Genomic DNA, 20,367 nt, shown 5'->3' with positions numbered 1-20,367 from the left:
TTGTTATAAATCGTTTCTCGCAACGAAATCGTTGAGATAATGAGAAGAAAACAAAAAAAAATAAAGAGTTTAACAGCCAGCGGACTTATAAAAATCAGAAGTTAAATGCAACGAAAAAAACCATGTACATATATATATTTATCTTTTTTTCTTGTTCTCCAAATGTTTCACTTTGCTTCATTGTCCGGACAGTAAAAATAATAAATCAACAATACGCGTACGCAACATGCAAAACAAAAGTCCATAAAAAATAATAATCGCTGATTTCCTATCGTGATTGGCTTCTCAAGCAGTTGGAACGTCGATTGTTTTCTCGTTTTATTTTCAACACTGATGACTGCTCTATATTCGAACGTGCGAACAAATCGAATTTCTATTATTTTCAAATAAGAAACGTTCGCTTTTACTCAAGTAAGCCACACACAACGTAGGAATCTTAATATCTAAAGATCGTCCGATCGGTTCTGACAATCGTTTCTCGCCGATTATGTTGACGATTCTATAAAAAATTGAATGGTGATTAGTTAACGAGAGCCATTTCAAGGATTTCATTGGCAGCGTGTCTTTTGATGGAGAATCGTCGACGGCGAGACAACGATCGCTATCGACCAACCAGATGCATCCACAATCACTAAAACGAAACTAAATAAAAGTAATTTTTGGCTAAGAGTAACGGTGCTTCGTAGTGAGTGCGGGAATTCTTGAATTTGGTGTATGTGTGGACATATCGAGATATACAAAGGGGCGATATGATTTCTGTTTCAAGTGACTAACGAGAAATCTCTACGTAAGAACACGGCTGTGGAACGTAGTAACAAGATTAGAAATAAAGGATAATCAGAAAAAAAAAAAAAAACAAAAAAATATAAACAAACGAAGAAAGAGAAAATTTTCGTTCCAAAAAAGACAAGAAAAAGAAGAAGACAGAGAACGGTTGTAGACAACTCGTGGTGAATTAATCGCGTGTGACAAATCCTTCGTTTTGAAATAAATTATGGCACTTTGATGATGATGCGTCGCTTTGAAAATATCCTTCAACTACACGGGACAGTAGAGATTTGTATGTAAACGATTAATGAATGATCACGAGTCTCTGAGCCTACTTACACTCACGTTCCACATACGTGCGACAATAATAACGCATATCATAACGGAAAAACAACGAAAAACGTAACGAAAGGAAGTAAAATAAAGTTCTACTGTGTGTAGCATTGCGCTGTTAATCGTTATAGTAATTACCTTCTTTTTCGAATTTCAATTAGTCTGCTACTTTCCTTGACAAGCATGTATATATACGTATACATATACTAGACAGACGATCCAGCTCATTAATTTATGGTCGATTTCCATTACAACACACAATTCGCACGACAATCTCTTCGATCATTGTTTCCTTTTTTTTCCGTTTCGGAATAAACCATTGGTAACAAAATATTTCGCTTATTCGCTAGTTTTTCAACCACTTCTTTTTCCCCGTTCTTTTTTTATCGTAACGCGTGGAAAGCATTAAAGAAAATAAGGAAATACGACGCAGAACGTCGATTTCTTTGTAAAATGTTGTGACGGAAGAAAACAATATTGGTAAATGTATAACATAAAATTAAAAGTGACATAACAGCTGAAATTTACTAAAGGTGTTATTGCAGTTAATGGATGAAGCTTCATACAAGAAACTCGCTTGACTTACGCGCTGATAAAGATAAAATATCGGGTTTCTACGCACATGTTATCACAAGGAGAAACAATATGATCGATTTTCAAAGAAGTTTAAACAATAAGAGTCGCTAACTTTCAAAAAAAAAAAAAAAAAAAAAAAACTGTTGGACAATAAACAACTTTCTTTCCTTGTTCATTCATTTAACACAGTGTCTTATTGTTTCCTTCGATGCGCTAGTTTGTACGTTGGATACACTAAACGATTTTTCGAGATGCGCGCTAAATATTCTTTTCGAATGATATTTATTTTGTAGATTTCAATACGACGTCGATTTCAATTTATAATACGACGTTGTAACGCTAATGTTACGTTTTCGGTTTTTCATTGATCCTTAAGTAAAAGCTATCCGTTCAGATTTCTATCAGCGGATCTCGTAAAATCGACCAGGCACGCACGATTATAAGTGCTTCTAAAACGTGAGTATGCATTGCGCGCGCAACAACGGAGACGTGAATGTATGAGACAAAAGTCGGTACAACGAGACTTAAAAATCCTTCAATTACAATCTATTGAACACCGTTCTTTTTATTATCGATAGTCATAATCAAACAATCAGTGCATATAAAATATACTAAGTCTACCCAGCGTCAGAAAAGACTCGTCTTCTCTAAAAAGTTCCCTATAAAATTTTTTCTTGTTTCTTTATTTTTTTTTTTTTTTTATTTTCCCTTTATTACTCTTTTACGCTCATTTCACGACAAGGTCTCACTTATTTGGCACTAGATTGCGATCATCGGGCGCGCTTTTTAAAAAAAGGGATATACACACACGCGCACGCGCGCGCCTAAGATCGCGGGCGTCGATAACAATTTATTATTATTACTTCATTTTTTTACTTTTCTTTTCTTCATCGTCATTATTTATGTCGCTTAAAAAGGCACCAAATCGGGGATTACACCGCTACATATTATTGGATCCCACTGAAGTACGTTAATTCAACGTATAATATATAAAGTTAGAAGTCAACCACGTATCTCCTTTGCTCCTTTCTTTTTTTTTTACTCTCATTTTCTGACGCATCATTTCAAAAACTGCAACGACGTTAATAGGTATTATCAACTAGCGCTAAAATATATTCGATATAACTTTTGTTTATATATATATATATATATAAATATATATATAAATATATATATATATAAATATATATAATATATTAATAATAATAATAATAATGATAATAATCGTAATAATATTAATAATAATAATAATCGCAATAATAATAATAATATGTGTATATATATATGTATATATATATACATATATGTACCATCTTTACGCCAGTCGCATACTTTGTATATGTATTTCTCTCTGTATACGTGTTTGTGTACATATGCGTGTAATTTATTTGCGATAATAAACTATGATTCTTTTCTTTTTTAATATATATATATATATGTTTATGTATATATATATATTTATATTTAATATATATATATTAAAATCTATCCGATAGTACAGTCTGCTTTTTAAGCCTCGTAATTTACCTCTCTCTCTTTCTCTCTCTCTCTCTCTCTCTCTCTTTCTTCCTCTCTGTTACTCTTTCGCGTTGGTTTCTTGCAAGAGCGACTGATGCCGATAACACGTGAAAAAGAAACTTAGAATAATCGGTATTGACTGGTGGTCCGCTTTCGAAATAAGGGACGAATAAAAAAAAACGATCATTATTGGCGTGTCGCCATTGCAAGAACCATATATAAATATAATATAATCTATGTAAAATTTTTCTTGTTTTTCATATTCTTTCCCCCGTAACCCACCCGCAATGTCCGTAGACTTATAAATTAATTAAAATATGTTCAACACGAAATTCATCAACGAGACCTCTGTGATCCTAACCGCGATTGGCGTGAGAAATTCGCTTCTGCTTCCAATAAGATTCACTTAAACGAAGGCAGAACAGTTGCAGATTTTCGTAGAAAATTTTAACTCGGCCGATTCTTCCTTTTTCTCTTTTTACTACAACGTTAGTTGAAATTAATTTTTAATCATTTTTTATGTAATGCGTAGTACAAGTACAAGGTACCCCCTTACAAACAATTCCTCGTAACACTTCAAAGTGTTTATTTCTTCCGCTATGAACACTTTTTACAGCTTGAACACTAATTTTGTACGAATATAAGGATTTCGTATCATTATAATCCTTAATCCTTAAAATCACCCCTCGCAAACTTCTATTAAGTTTTACTGATTGGCAACATGAATTTCCTCTTTTTTACAACCTTAATTCTAAAGATTAACAACATTTAAAGGCAACGAACGTGAGCGAATGTTGTACGATAAATTTTCGTAGCAAGCTTCAAGATCAGTTGCTAAATTTCAACAATTTTATTAGGTATCAGTTTACCCTGATCACGAGCCTTAAGATACCATTAAGGAATTCGATGTAAGCAGAGATAACAACTTGATTCGCATACGCGTCGTTACAAATGTTCTTTTCTTTTTTTTTTTTTTTTTGCTTCTTTGCCAAATGCTCTGCAACTGTCTTTCTAAACTTTAACGGTGGATAGAAACATTTGCGGATCTTTGTTTTCTTGTATAATGACGACGACGACGACGACGACGACGAAAAATAAAATATTTAACAGAATAATATATTATGCGAGAAATAAAATGAAAACAAAAAACAAACATGTGGTCAACAAGGATCACCAAGAGTTTCACGTCTTCCAAGCGATTTCTCACGCTAAAGTCGACTAGGGTAAACTAACGCTCCTTTTCGTACGGACGAATAAAATTGGATTTCCCAAACGAGCTATCACGGAAAGCCCCCCGTTCAAAAGAAACAAGCATGTGGATCTATTTTCCTGCTCTATTGTTAAAAAAATGAGAAATGATCGAAATGATTGAATTGTCGTTCGTTACAATTTGGCAATTGATTTTACTTTAGGCGATCCGAGAGCTCTGTTACACTGTACTTTCCATTTCATATCGACACGCTTTATTCCGTTTCTATAAATCCTTCTCTTTACCTGCCATCTAAAATTGAGTTAGTCTTAGCCTCTCAGTGATTATCAAATGTGAGTGTATTACTTTAATTATTATTTTTTTTTTCCATTTTAAATCGATATAAGCTGTTTTAGCCGCTGCCTCTTTGCACTTATTTTTGTTTAATATATATTTATATTCAACTATCAGTTTATACCCTCTTTCCTCAATTTGTTTTCATATTTTCTTCCTCTTCGTTTTTTTTCTTTTTTTTTTTTTTTTGGACGGGCTTTGCGTTAACCCATCGCGAACACAACAATTTCACCAAGACCGGCCTGCAACTGTCTCTCGTCCCTATAATTTTCTTCCTTTACGTCAAACAAAAAGAAAAACACAAGCTAAAGTAGGATAAACTAAAACAAAAGAATACACACACACACACATCTTTTCTCCCCGCCGAAAATAATCCACCGACGCGGAATGGTGGATACTCTTTGGTCCATGAAAGTTAAAAATTTTGAAGATAATTGACCTGAGAGCATATCGATTTTGCGAGTCAGCGGCACGGTCCATTACGATCAGAAATATTAAAACGTCCGTATATGCTTTTAGTTTGTTTCTCTTTCTATCGTTTCTTATTATTTTTTTTTTTTAGCTTTACTTTACCTACTCGTCTAATCATTGCTGCCTGCCTAACTAATAATATATCATTCTATCTTCCTAAAAGTACGCGTAATTGCATCCGGAGGCGATCGATCTTCCGATCGCTCCGTATTTCTTACAACTAAAATTTTTTATCTTTGCAACGCTAGATATCTCTTGAATAACGAACGAACAACACTGGTCAATCGTGGGCGATATCGGACACAAGATCGTATAAATCATGTCGTGTCCTGTTTCTTCTTCTTACATTTTTCTTTTCACCTTGAAATCCCACGCATTTAAAATAACAACGAAGGTCTCCGTTACGATTATAATTAATTAATAGTAGCAGTAATAATATTTATAATTATTATTATATAGCCTCTAGTCGTCTAATGTCTATGCCCAACTAGTGAAAAAATTTGTATATAAATCGTTTCGCTTCCTCTCCGATTCATGCGTGTCGTTCATAATCATAACAATGGATCTATGAACGAAGGTCCGACTAGAGAGGATTCGACAAAGTGTAAAGTGCAAAATATAGTAAGCTACAATCGTATTTTAGTGCTGTCTCTCACGACTAAGCCTATGTACCATCACTGTAGCCGTATCCCTTTTGAACAGTAATCGATAATCGACTCGACCGTTTGCGCGTGCACGCTATAGTCTTTAAGACTAAAAGAACTCACAAAGAACTCTGTATCCTTTTTTTCTTTTCTAAGCATGATCTTTCTGAATTAAATTATACATAAAATTATGCTTCAGATAAACTGCGTAAAACTCGTAACAAGTAAGACAAGGATATATTTTTAACAACGATAATTTCTATGACCCTGGACACACACACATCCTTGTCTCACGTTATTTAGAATTTAATATTTACAAAAAGAGAATCTACAATATAACGATTAGCTTTAGTTGATTATGAATTTATGTAACAAATTTAATAGTCGTTTTAATCGCATATTTTTGCTCTTGGGAACAATATATATATATAGATAGATATTTTACCCACAATTCATTTCAAGTTAAACAGGAAATAAACGAACGTATCATTTTTTGGGTAACGATAAAATCCATGTTTTCTAATATAATATATATAATATACAGAATATATAGAATATATAGTAGTAAAACTGTGTCCAGTTGTACTGGCTAAGCACAAATGTTTTGTTCAATAGAGTACGGTACAGTACGATATGGCGTTAAGTTACTACTAAAGTGCCTTCAGTCTATCCAATGTCAGTACTATCTTGTATTTGGTGTCGTTAAAACCGTCCCTCTGCAGTCTTTCAAGAATTGCATGTCCCGTTCCGTTAATTTCCCCATTAACTATCTCCATCCTTCCCTGCCCTAACCGCGGACTTCTTTCCACCTTGGCTCCCTATTACGCTACTATATAACTTCGAATCAGGCTCGACAGCTTGACAACAGCTCAACGGCTCAACAACATGGCGAACGGTCATCGTACATATATATTGCATTTACTCAGTCTACGTGGTTCCCTTATTTATATTGTGTGTGCATGTACCGCCGTTTTATTTCAATAAACGTATGCATATTTTCGATGCTACATGCAACACGTTTGATTCTCTCCGTAATATAATAGTCACACAATAGTAAATATACTCTTTGTTGATTTGGACTCACGTTTCTTTTGCGATTATCTTGCTTACCTTCTCCTCTTTGTTTCATAACTGATCCTCGTTGTCGTACAACTACGTTAAGACGACCAAACGAGTACACCGGTTCAATCATATATAAACTCTTTGTATGCGCATATCTCTCTTTCTTATGTTCCTTCTTCCTTTTTTCTCTATATTTGTATAACATCCGCGATTCCCTCGAAGGGAAGCAACGCGGTAAAGCTCGTTTCGTTTGTAACTTAATGCCCGTTTCGTGTTACGCGCACGAAAATCATTTTTCGAGAAAGGGAGCTTTCGGTTTACGAAATAGGCTGGGATACACCCGCCAATTTTGTCCGAAAGAGCGAACTTTCGAACGAATCAAGAGAAAACCAGTAGCTATAGGATCCGATATAGCACGAATTATATCACGTTTAATAAAGTAACCGGACATAAAAGGTACTCCGTTCGACTGTATTTGACTTTACTAGCTGCTATGATTAATATCGTATATCCGTTTGTTAAAAGTCCAGTTTCTTTCGTTTCACGTTGACCCATTGAAAAAGGAGAAACTGTTTTGAGCTGCAGCAGACACATGGTCTACGATTCAATTTCCCCATATTCGCGGAAACAACGTCTTCGGATTTAGCTCTTTGTTCTGCCTGTTTGTTGTTTATCAAACGTTCGTTAATTGTATAAAGGGAACAGATGTATAACTATCTACGTATCAATGACGATGATCATCAGATGTTTAAAATTTGTATATTCGATTGACTATCTGTTTACCCCCGTGTCTGATATTGTCCTTTCTTGATTCGTCCTACTAGCGTTGTCTCCAAAAACCAATCCTCGATTGTATTTTATCAACTACGAGACTAATCTAACGCGACTACTCGTTCTCTCTTTATCCGTCCGAAACACTGCGACCTTTTCTTTTCTTTTCTTTCTTTTACAGCTATGGGTATATCCGGAAAGCCACTGACACGTACGCTCGTATCGCTCTTGAGCTTTTCACGCGATTTTCTTCATTTGCTGCCTCTTCTTTGCGTAACGTCCCCTGACCCTTACCACGACGACGAAGAAATCGATCAACGATTTGTTCAACGATTTATCGACGATTGCACGACGCGAAGTGATACTTGGCCGTTAAGAGCGCCTCCAGAAACGTAGGAGAAGCATCGTAACGGTAATTTGTATTCTTTCTCAAGAGGCAGAACGAAGGGAAAGAGCCAAGGAACGTAGCCTGAGAAGAGAGGACGCACCGACAGCGGTCTACCGCTGCTGACCCATACTACTGCTGCCACTGCTGCTAAGAGCCGTCTGCGACTTAAGGCTATGTATGATCTTAACGTGGGCGACCATGTTATCTTTCCGCGTGAATTCCTTATAACAAACCGGACAAGCAAAGTACTTGACGTTACGCTTGTGTGAGGTGACGTAGTGCCGGCAGAAATTGCTGATGTGTGTGTAGGTACGATTGCATACGGTGCACCTGTATACGTCGCCCTCTTTCACGCAGAAGTCCCGTACCGAACCTTCCGTTCTCTCGTTTTCGACCTTAAACGATCCTTCGAAGTCGCTTTGACTGATCTCCGATTCACCGGCGACCAGATTAAATATGGCACTGCTCAAATTGTCTTTCGACACCTTTTGCTCCGATTCGGAATCGGAATATTGCTGCGAGTCATCCATGGACGCCATAATTGCCGTTGACGATGTTTTTCCTTGAAGAGACGACGTGCTGTACTCCTTACGAAAGCATCGCTCGAAGTTGATGCGTATATGAGTCGGTGACTGCGAGCCACCGCCACTCGACGTCTCCTCCGGCTCTGAAACGAAGAAAACTTTCTTCTTTAAACAGTTCTCGACGCCTACACCTTTGTATCGTATTATATATATATATATATATACACACGCATACATACATACATACATACATACATGCGTATGTATGTGTATGTATATGTATATATATCAATGTTATAATAACATCATTCGTACTTAAGTATATCGATGCATTAGGTATAAATTATCAAATATTTCTAGTAATATATAATAGTGTATAATAATGTACTGATATAATAACGTATTTCTATATTTGTGGGGGGAAGCAAGAGGAAGGGTAGAGCCAGCAAAAAAGAGTCACCGTATTCGAACCGGCTGTCCGTCAACTCTGTCCCATGTTAAGTGTTTTATGCCGCACCCGCTTTTCCGTGTCCCCACCCCTGTTCGTCGTCATTCCCTCTTCAGATTCTTTCGCTCTCACGCACGCTTTCGCTACTGCTCACTGTTGATCGCGGCTTTGCCTCGATCCCGTACCGGCTGGCTGCGAAGAGGACCGTTACGGTCTCGTTTGCCATACCATGAAGAGCATTTCAGCGACTCAACGATGGCTCTCTCTTTCTTTCTTTCTTTCTTTCTTCCAAATAAATATGCACCATACACGCGCTCAGACATTCTCGCGATCACACGTACGTATAATCTTTTTTCATACACACTCGCGCGCGCGCGTACAATTCTTTCTCCCCTCCCATGCGTGTCTCTCTCTCTCTCACACACACACACACATACACACACGCGCGCACGTACACACATGCACAGGCGCGCGTGCTCTCACGCACCCTTTCTTCCTCGTCTGTCACGCACACTTACATTCCACCCTCTCGCGTTTGCAGTCTTACACCATTTAGCTCGTTTTTTTCCTCCCGTTCACCTGGACTCGCTCTCGTATCTACTGCTACGGAATGTATGCAAATACATGTATACACGCAACACGCGCAACATATCACTCAGTCAGAGACGAACGCTTACACATACGCGTGCAGAGTGCACGTATATGCGAATGTTAATAAACATCATCGTCATGTACACTCGAAAAAGACCCCCTCCCTATTAACTTTACGTTTTAAATAGTCCGTGCGTCCCGTCAGTCTAAACCGTATACGCATATTATCCATTCTCTACGGGAAGACGATCCATCGAGATCGAGGACGCTCGAGAAGAAGCAACGTTTTCTCTTCTTCGATGCAATTATATATCGTTATATTTAATCCGCTTTCGGCTTCACTTTACATCAGATTCTTTTATTCGACTTTCTCTTATTTAGATTCTGGCATTTCGGAACGGTTTCATATTACTTTTTTTTTTTGTTTTGTTTTATTTTATGTTATATATTTTTTTGTACTTTTTTGAGCGGCTGGCCTCCCCTAGTTCCCTCGCTTCCCCCGCGCAAAGGTAATCTCTCAGAGATCAAATGGTGACTCAGATAATCTCAACTCACCTGCGCAAAGAGAACAAAGCAACACGTTTCACGGTCACTACCGAACGATCATCATGTTCGACATCTTCGAAGCACTCTGTCATGTGTGCGCGTGCGTGCGTACGTCAGTAAAGTAATTTCTTTTCTTTTCTTTCTCTCTCTTTCTCGAACATCATATGGAAAAGAATGTACGTCACACTCTCGATACCAATTGATCTTTTTATATTGATCTCTCGCTCTCTCTTTCTCTCTCTCTCTCTTTCTCTCTCATCATTCGCTCTTTCTTTTCCGTCACTACATTTGTTTGTCCATCTCTTTCCGTCCTGTCGTATATTTTCATCTGTTTTCTCCTTCCCGTTTCGTTTTCGTTTTCGTTTTCATGTTTCGGACTTTTCCCCAAATTTCTGTTTCTCCGTGTTTCATTCCTCCGTCGTGAAAACTCAATTAGGCAACGAGAAGAACGCAAGAGAAGGCGGAAGCGATAACCTGCCGACGTTCGTTGTCCGTTAAAAAGAGCTACGCACACTTCTTTTTTCGTTGTAATGACATCTATCCATTTCACCACGGTCCGTCACTTCGGCGCAAACATAAATTGCGTTCAACTTTCTTACAATGAACGAACGTGAAAAAAAGTAAACCAGCGTTTCAAATAAAAATCAGAAAAAAGTAAGCACCGCTAAAAGCTGGCTCCACCCCCTCCTTTTACCAAATGGCCAATGACAGCGAAGCGTTTCTCATTCGCGTGCGGGGATTATAAAATCATATATATAATAACATGTACATGTGTATATATTTATATGTTGCACATGTATACGTATAACAATATATATACATATTGTATACACACGCGCGCGCGCACGCGCGCGCGTGTATCCGTGTATGTATGTGTGTGCGTGTCTGTGTCTGTGCGTGCGCTCAATATGTGAAATGGGATCGAAAAAGGTAAGTAAAAGTGGCAGTAAATAGAAATGTATATATAAATATATAAGTCTAGATTAGAGAAACGAGTGAGGAGAACGAGCGTAAAGAAGAAGGAACGAAGCGCTGCGCATTGGCCGAGCATAAATTACAATGGGTATGTATATTTTATATTATGTCCCTTAACGACAATCGGTGGGTGGTAGGTTAGATTTTTGGAGGCTACAGCATTCAAAAGGGAATATATATCTTGTGTGTTTGTTGGCACGTTTTTTTGATTCCGCTCGAACGTCTCGTCGTTTCAGAGGAGCATACACAAACGCCTGTATGGGCTCAACGAGACGACGGCTTCCTTTCTCTCTCATACACTTTGTTTCTTTTTTCGTAAATATATGTGTATGTATACATACATATATATATATACACATGGTACGCATATGTATACATATTTTTTTGAGATTTTTTTTTCTATTTCGAGTTGTCACAGGTCAACGCGTGACTTAAGTAGAGGTCTCGTTTTCGAAAGCCCGTTAAACTTTGTGCGCATCGTGTTTCGATATGTTTCGCCTACGCGGCTTAACACTGCCGAAAAATTCGTTTCAGATTGCACGGAAAAAGGAAACGGTTATTATCATTAGTAGTAGTATTGCTTTTTTTTTCTTTTTTTCTGATATTTTTAACAGACCGCGTGAAACCCGTGACACGCATAAACTCCTGGGAGCCTATTCACCTTCTCCGGATACGAATCACAAATACTTTTTTCAATACTCAGCGAGATTTGTTGACCTTAATTCCATGTAAGGATGCTAGCTCAGGCAGTATCCTCGAGTTAACATCTTAACGAATTGCACTCGTCAACAAATTCATCGACTCGAGTCTCAATATTCTTTCTTATTTTTTTTTTTTTTTTTTTTTTTTTGTATTCATTATTATTATTTTTAGTGTACTTGAGTCTACGACCAAAAATAGCCTCCCCGGAAATATTGCTGCGATACTGCGATTCGTAATTAGTTTGCAGTCGCGCAACGACGAGCAAGGTATAAAATTAACAGATGAAAATTCTGAAAAATTAAATTGATTAGCACATCGTACAGCAGTGTTTTGTAATATTTTCTTTTGCATGTTCATCATTCAAATTTATCAAGATGATTGTAATAATTTTGATAAAACAAATGATAGGTAAATATGTAAGAATATTTGTTAAGGGTAAGAATACAATATCACCTGGAAAAGATTGCAAATGTAATATTTGTGTCTAATTACCGTTGGCCGACATCGAATTGTCTGACAAAGTTAAATTTTATTCGGTGCAATTCAAATGGAGCAAAACATGAGTTATTTAAATATTGATAAAAGCCTACGTTTGCCAAATAGGCACGATATTCTCCTTTTTCGCTAATAAAAAATGATTGGGAACGTTTACACATCAATAATTATCAATATTGTAATATATATTCAATTGCTTAATATTTATCCTGAATGATAATTTAGAGTATGCTGTTCTCAAGTTAATGAATATTATTTGGAATCGTAAAATCAATTCACAGATACTCGATAACAGAAGTCTTATCTTTTAATTTCAATGATAGGCATAGTTGGTGCGTATATTAGATGGAAACGACACAATGCTGTCATTAAGTTACCGAGAAGCTAAGTTTACACGTTATGAGGACCGAAACGTGTAATTTCGAATAGTTTTGAAAAGGTAAAAGTATGGAATCCTTTTTAAAATCGTACAATGCCAATTTTGTATCTTTCGTATCTTTCTATTTTTTTCAAAAGTATAAATCATATTGACACTGCAGAAAAAAGACACGTACGGGTGCGGTTACATCGATAGTTATCGTTTCTTAAAACTTTAATTCACGATCGCGCTGTATCGTTTCCACCTGATATACGTACCACTCATAATTCTTAATCTTTGAACTTAGGAGCAGAGCTAAATCAGTTGGTACTACTATTCATTGATTAAAGATTAAATTTGTTCAAGCTAGTGTATCTGTACCAAAGAATGTTTTAAAATATGCAATGACATCGTGTTACTTCGATTATTCACGACATAGATGGTGATTATTAAAACGTTGCGTTAATCGTGTAAGCTGATAATGGAATTCCTTACCTTGCTTGAAACCTTCGTTCCCTTGCCTACTGTGTGGCCGCGCGAACGTCTCATCGGAGGCTAACAGATAAACAAGAACCAGTCAGATTATTGACAATCAAGCAAATTTTCACGAATGACAAAAAGAAATAAACACGTTTATTTAAGATAAAAAGGAGAAAGTGCTTTACCTTGGGCAGAGGTGCTAGGCGTCGGTTCAGGTTCCCGTTTAACGCGAGATGTTAGTGATTCGGGTGTGTCAGTACCATTTTCCGTTGGCTCGTCTTTTCTCGTCGACGACAAAGAGGAAGCAGCCAGACTGGTTCCCGATGATGCCGAGTTCCCGACGTTATTGCTGTTCACGTTGTTATTACTTGCCGAAGCAGTACTGGAGTTTCCGCCTCTACCATTATTACCGGTGCTTTCGCTCTGAAAGTCGATACTCATCTTCATTTCCATCATTTCTGGCGAACCTTGTACGAGATCGGTCCCCGAACAGGACTGCAGCTCCTGGCCCGTGATCTCGCCGATCGGTGTATCGGAAGAACCGCTCAGCTTCCTCGGTCTGCCCCTTTTTCTCTTTGGCGCGGATAAGGCCGAACCAAGCAGAGGATGGTTCGACATATGGTGCATTCTCTTTTGCGAGACATGGTGGTGAGGCCCGATTTGGTTTATTCTATGTAGATTCGGTGGTGGTGGAGGTACTGTGTTTTGATTGCCAAGCAACGAAGAGGTAATACTAGGCAAGTCACACTTGTCCTCGTTTACCTCGGTCAGGCCCTTTATCCTAAGAGACTCAGCGACTCTCAAGAAAGCGGTTAGCCTATCCTGGTCGACGCTGACCTCCCCACGATACATGAAATCCAAAAGACTGCGCATATCCACGTAGGGGACATCTTTAAGAATGACTATCGGGTGCTTGTCGGGGTGTCCAACGAAAAGGGCCTGCAAAGATAGTAAGAAAAAAATACTCGGTCGGTATAGATTCGGCAAGAGGGTCGAGTAAGAAAACGTTATGAATTATTAATACACGTCATGAATTAATCTACCGTGATGAATTATTAATAATGTTCTAGAACGCGATTCATTGGACTTCAAAAAGAAAGCATACGTTTCCCCCAGGATCTCCGGTTTGACGATGCATTGTTCTCTATGGATGAGACTTGTCCTTACCTGAAAATAGGGACTACACGCCGACAGCACCATCTTATGTGCCCTGAGTAACTGACCCTCGACGGCCAGCGTAACATCGACGAACGACTCGTCATGGAGTAGTTGATCGAAAACGGAGAGTAGATTACTTTGATGATTATTCCAGCGCAGACAAAATCTCTGCGACGCCATCGCTTCACTTCTCAGATCCGCCAAGTTACCGTTAATGTCCGCTAACATCAGATCTAGTGTTGATCTTTTTATTGGTATTGCTGTTGCCGCCTCGTCGTCGCTTTTTCTCACCTTCCTCGACGAAGCCGCTTGCTTTTGCTCGTGCTCCTGCTCGTGCTCTTGCTCGTGCTCTTCTCTTCATCGGCCACAGTTTATCATATCCTTCCTTCACATGATCTGCGTCAACAAAAACGAAATATTTATTTAACAATTGACTAAAAATCTTTATTTTCTTTAAATAAAACTATTTCACGCATCTACACGCTCGTATAATTAATACGAAATTTATTATGGAAAATGGTATTCAATTACTTGCACGATAGTGGAACTCGATTCGACGTAAATGATTCATCTCGATATGAATCACTATATATATTACTAATTCGTTTTCGCGATCAACGCGTGCGGAAATGCTAGACGATAACCGTGGCTCGGCAGAATTCCTACACATGGAAAATTTCTTGAAAATCATGCGCGATCCTGGACGAGTCCTCTAAACGTTCCACGTATATATACGATAACGCCTGCATGCATAATCGTCCATATAAGCTTGCGAGACGATACGCACGAAGTATGAACGTGGGTGTACGACCCTGGAGGACGTAGGTTGGGCGAATAGGCGACTCGCTTCGTTCGTGCCTTTTATGTAATTCTCTCCTCACCCCTTCACCAGCCCAATCACGGTCACGTACGCAACGTTTGTTTCGCCAAGACCGCAGAGATGCGGCAGAAATGACTTTCCTCGGTTAGTCGAAGGGCGGAATTCGTAATCTGCCACCAGGGAAAAGGCTAGAAATATCCGAACAGGTCGCCAATCCAACCGTCGCCCACGATCAAAAGAAACAGATCGGTCGATTGGTGGCATTTATCGAAAAGGAGATAAACCGTTGACTCTCGATACCTTCAGATCATTTCTACGACGAGTTTAGATTATATTCGTACAAAGTTGCGAGTCAACAATATGATCAGAAGAAAAACAAGAAAAAAAAAAGTAAAAAAAGGGGAAAAGAAAAAGAAGTGCAAAAACGTTGTGCGCAATCGTAACGCAGATAGCATAAATTATTTATGTTTTTCACGAACCCTCTATAACTTGCAAGTTATATATCTTATAGTCATATCTTTCATATTCCGTTTTACCCACTTATCATTTTATATACTCTATATTATATTTTATTATTGTAAATATTATCAAACTCGTATAAGACCGTCTATTTACATACATAACGGCTCTTAATTTTTATATCAAAATGAGAAACTACATTGCATTATAGATTCTTTTTCTAGCGAGTAAATAAAACTTTGGACGCGGAGAAAAACCTCGATGTTGAAATACGTTAAACTTAAAGACACATGGAAACCGATAGCAGATAACGAACGTGACATCTACCGTCGAAGATCCTTAGGTATGGAGCAACAAGAAAAATATCCGCATGAAAAATCCGAGAAACGGGAAGCAACTTTTTCAGCGAACGATACGGAGGAGAATAAAGGCGGGAGGAAAAGAGAAAAGTCCTGCCTCTGCCTCCTCAGTCCTCGGAACTACACAACGTGTGGAAGAGGTCGACGGGTCGGCCGAGAGAATCAATAGCATTTTCTACGCATTCGGATCGATACCGTGTTCCGTTGCTTTCGCGCGCAAATCTCGGTATATGTGTATACGTACACACATATCCATCGACACGTGTATACGATGAACCACGCGAAGTGTACATAGAATGTTCATCGTAAACGTTGTGTGTCGTATCGTTATATATTCGATATAAATGCAGGATAGCAGTGCACGACCTTGCACGACCTTGTTAATACCTTGAGTGAATGGTTTTCACGGTGAATGGCACGTCATCATGGTGCAGCACACACCTCGGTGGCGGTACGTTAAACGATCGCGATCGAAGATTTGTGAAACGTCGTGGCGCGAGTTTCGATAGTCGACTCCTTCGTCTTTCGACATCGCTCGATTCAACCTCGACTTCCTGATAAATGGATTACGTAATGAAATCGTGCGAACTCTCGACCGCTTTATTAAATCGGCTGCAAAAATGTGGAATTCACAGTGTGACCAACGTAACTACGAAGACTATATGACGGTGTATCGGCGTCTAACGATCAGCCTTTGCGCTTTTTGAACCTTTTTCTATATTATGCTCCTTTCTCTTTCTCCGTCTTACGAGTTAAAAATTAAATAAAGAAGAAGAAGAAGAAGAAGTCGCTTTCACATAACGATTACGACATACATGTAGTACAAGCGGAGGAAGAGGAAAAAAGAGATGACGTTTTAATCAGTGTAGACATTCCGTCTACTCTAAAATAAAATTTTGACCCCTGATGGCAGATACGAGAATAATCTAGACTCTAGACTGTATCGGAGATAACGTTTACGCGAATAAATGCATAAGGATGGTTAAAAAAAAATCTACGGGGTACCGATCAGTGTTTATTCTGCCGGGACATTATCTTACGTGATTACGTAAAAAATTATTGAATCAACTGAAATACGTTGCTTCTTCGATCGGTATTATTAGCATGTTTTTGATAATACTTCGGTTAAAGGAATATTTTCGATCGAATCGAAATAGATATCGCTGCGAAACGCGAAAGATTGGCAAACTTGTATTCAATGAACCGTACATGAAAGTTAATAGAGAAGGAAACGAGACGAGAGGGGAACAGACGTAAATGAAGACCGTGACAGTGTACACAATTGCGTTCCTCGAAAGGTGCACGTATAACCAATATCGAACCACCACTCTTAGTCATATTTGTTTAGTCGCGCAGACACACCGGACCGTGTTCGACCAGTTTTCGAACGAACATGAAAAAAACTTGACGCTTCTACACACAGGGCCGTGTTAACGATTCGAAATATAAAAGTAGTCTCTGGATTGCCAATCGAAACGTCATCACCGATTCTCGAACGCTATTCAGATTATCAACAACAGCCGCCTGGCGAATACGCTCGTGTCACTATTCAAGCTTCAGCGATGATCACTTCTCGCGATATAATTAAACCATTAATTACTTCCTATGCTTTCGTATCATTCTTCTCGTTGAAGGTGTATCATGACGTTGTAACGTGTGGAAGCGGTCTCGAACGCCGATTAACGTACGTTTCGCTCTAATAACGGGAAATCGAGAAATTCGTGAAATAGGAAGCACGAAAGCGAATCGTTGGGGATCCAGCGACCGTACACTGTTCGTTCGATCACGCGTGCGACCGTGTTCTACGTGGACGATAAAACTCGATTAAATGATATTTACAACTTCTCTATTGAATCGATTTGCGCGACAGAGAGCCTGTATATAATATGCATGCACGCGCGTCTCTATGCTGCTAAAACATTTGCATTCGATAGATAACGTCGTTCGAACAAACGCCGATTACAAATCGGTGAAAGGTTGCACAATAATATAGGAACGACGAGTAGAGGGGACGATCGAGCTGCTGTTGGTTTTATCTGACCGTATATGTACCACCCTCTCGATCATTTCTCGTACGAACTTCGATCCGTTAGAATCCCTTAACGATTACCATTGATATTACGATATGTAGCGTCACCGCTCGGTTCTTTCTTACAATTAGTTCAACAACGTTGTCATCCTAACCGACCCCATTGTCCCTAGCTTACACGTTACTACGAAGATAGTTTTAACGATGCTCACAAAAACATTTGCACGCTATCACGCTACTGTGGCTAGTCACATGCAACACGCACACGTTTACTCACGGTGCGTCTATAGGCAACGAACGAGTCTTCCGACGCGGTTGACCCCGAAAACAACAAGGTTTTCGCGATTGACGGAGAAGAATATCTTCGCGACCGTGACGGCAACGATGACGGAAAGAATCGTGGAGCCGCAGACAGTATAGAAGCTAGCGCAAAGAGAATTCGAGAACGCGTTGCGCGAAGAGAACACTTCGCGGCACGCGTACTCGATCGCGATTTATGTTGTAAACAGAATGAGATGTGGGCCATCATCGATGACACCGCGAGATGATACGTCGTATACGATCCATGTTGAGCGGTCAGCGCGCGCGTGCGTTCTCTAGCACGCGTACGTATACTCATGCAACCGGTAGCAGAGAGCTAATCAAATCTACGCGCATACACGCGCGCGCACACACGTACACTGGTAGTACACGCACGCCTGTTGCTCACGCACGTGCGTGCACCAGCGTATCCGTATGCGTGTCACGCACACGGCTGGGCTACATTCTCGTTTCTGACGCGCACACGTCCTTAAAGCGAGAATACATGTATGCGTTCGTACGTGAGTGTACGCGACTCGCTCCTCTCATGGCCACGCATTGCGTAATCAGCACCAGCGGCAGAGTCACGCCGAGGTACAAAACGAACGACAAAGCGCGGCAAATACCGCTGCGTTTCGAGAGCCTGAAATCCTCGCTCGTCCTCCCTATCTCTTTCTTCGTTTCTCCGACTCTTTTCCTCCCTCGTACACCATTCTCATTCTTTCTCTCTTCCTCCGTCTTGTCACGTCTCTCTTTCTCTTTTTGTTCCTCTGCTTACGTGCCCTCCCCTTGTTGGCTGGCCTGTGCCTCCTACCTTTTACTGTTTCGACGCTTCCGCGTATAGAGGATACGGGTATATGTACAGTACACACGTCGCATGCACGCCTAAGAGCCGGACGTAGTGTGGCTGTGTTCTCTACTAGGCATTCTGGGATCCATTAATAGCGTTTAAAGACGATAGTTTTTATCCTAGGATTATTCTTACTGCGATTCAGCCGAGAGATACGTATCGATAGAGAGAACATTCCGCTGAGTCATCGCTCAAGGATGTACGTGTCAGTCGACAAAATCGTTTCTGCAAGGAATTCTGCGGCCGGTCACGCTGTGCACCGTCGTTGCGCCAGCAAATATTTTTCCGTTTTTCTCGGTTCCACGTGAAACCAACCACGGTTGTAATAACGACACTCCCCGCCACTTTGAACCGATTCTCGAGGGCCGTCCTCGCAATTGCCACACTGTCGAGTTTTCATCGCGAACCGACTCTTTTACGCTTCAAATTTTCTCGTATTTTCTCGTAAGTACGATTAAGAAAGCGTCACGAAATAGAACAGTAGGAAATACAGAGTATGAGAGAAAAAAGGAAGCAAATAGGGACATCCGGAGGCGCTACTCGGTCTAGAATAAGGGTTGCTTCATCGATCGACCGAATTTTAATGGTGGATCGAGGTCGAAGCCAACCGAGTGTGCAACGAAGAAGCGAAATGGCTAGATAAGCGGTTAAATGGATAGGTCAACGTGGAAAAGATTCAAATTCTGTTTGACAAGGGAACGTTGATAATCGATTGGGAATTGTGCAGGATCATGCCGTGGAAAAAGATGAGCGGCATGTTTCTTGGCACATCTTCCTTACCATCGATAATGGAAAACTGAGAGAAAATTGAAGCTAGCGACGTGGTTCGGCTTACAATAATCAATATCTCCAGCGACGAAATAAACGCTCGAAGCAAATCGAGAGTCTCGGCACAGCCGTTTGAGCCAGAGATGGAGAGGGAGGGTATGAGAGGGAAAGAGGGGGGGAAGAGAGAGCGATTTGGGGTAACCTTTCTGACGAGATTTTCCTCGCGTGGTGGTGATATAATTCGGGAGTGTTTCAAATCGAGTGAGGCAAGCGTGCACACTCGGATATCTGTCCCTTGTCGCACCTCCTCCCACTGGGGGAGTGCCAGGATGTGCTTGGAACGATGAACGCGCTCACAGTTCACACATTCCCGAGCACACCGTGGCTGCGTATGTGTGTGGCAAAATGTATGAAGGCGTGCATGAGGCACG

The 20,367-nt window shown here is 39.8% G+C and overlaps 1 protein-coding gene across 10 annotated transcripts in view; it reads right to left on the bottom strand.

The window, feature by feature from the left end:
* The window catches only part of LOC132905507 (protein tramtrack, beta isoform), a 45,299-nt gene that overhangs the window by 16,311 nt on the left and 8,621 nt on the right, over positions 1-20,367 (bottom strand). For 7 of the 10 annotated variants that reach the window (XM_060956866.1, XM_060956869.1, XM_060956873.1 and 4 more), the window contains exons 2-4: positions 14,361-14,747; positions 13,379-14,132; positions 13,209-13,268 (exon numbers count right to left, since the gene is read on the bottom strand). In XM_060956866.1, the coding sequence (XP_060812849.1) occupies positions 13,209-13,268; positions 13,379-14,132; positions 14,361-14,579 (1,033 nt within the window). In that variant the 5' untranslated portion in view covers positions 14,580-14,747. Of the gene's footprint in view, positions 1-118; positions 8,742-13,208; positions 13,269-13,378; positions 14,133-14,360; positions 14,748-16,376; positions 16,573-18,295; positions 18,523-20,367 lie in introns of those variants that run through there. The other 3 variants (XM_060956872.1, XM_060956871.1, XM_060956875.1) reach the window with 3 other exon arrangements.

Source organism: Bombus pascuorum, chromosome 3 (assembly GCF_905332965.1).
Source record: "Bombus pascuorum chromosome 3, iyBomPasc1.1, whole genome shotgun sequence".
NCBI classification, from domain to species: Eukaryota; Metazoa; Arthropoda; class Insecta; order Hymenoptera; family Apidae; genus Bombus; species Bombus pascuorum.
This window is presented reverse-complemented; position numbering and strand designations above follow the sequence as displayed.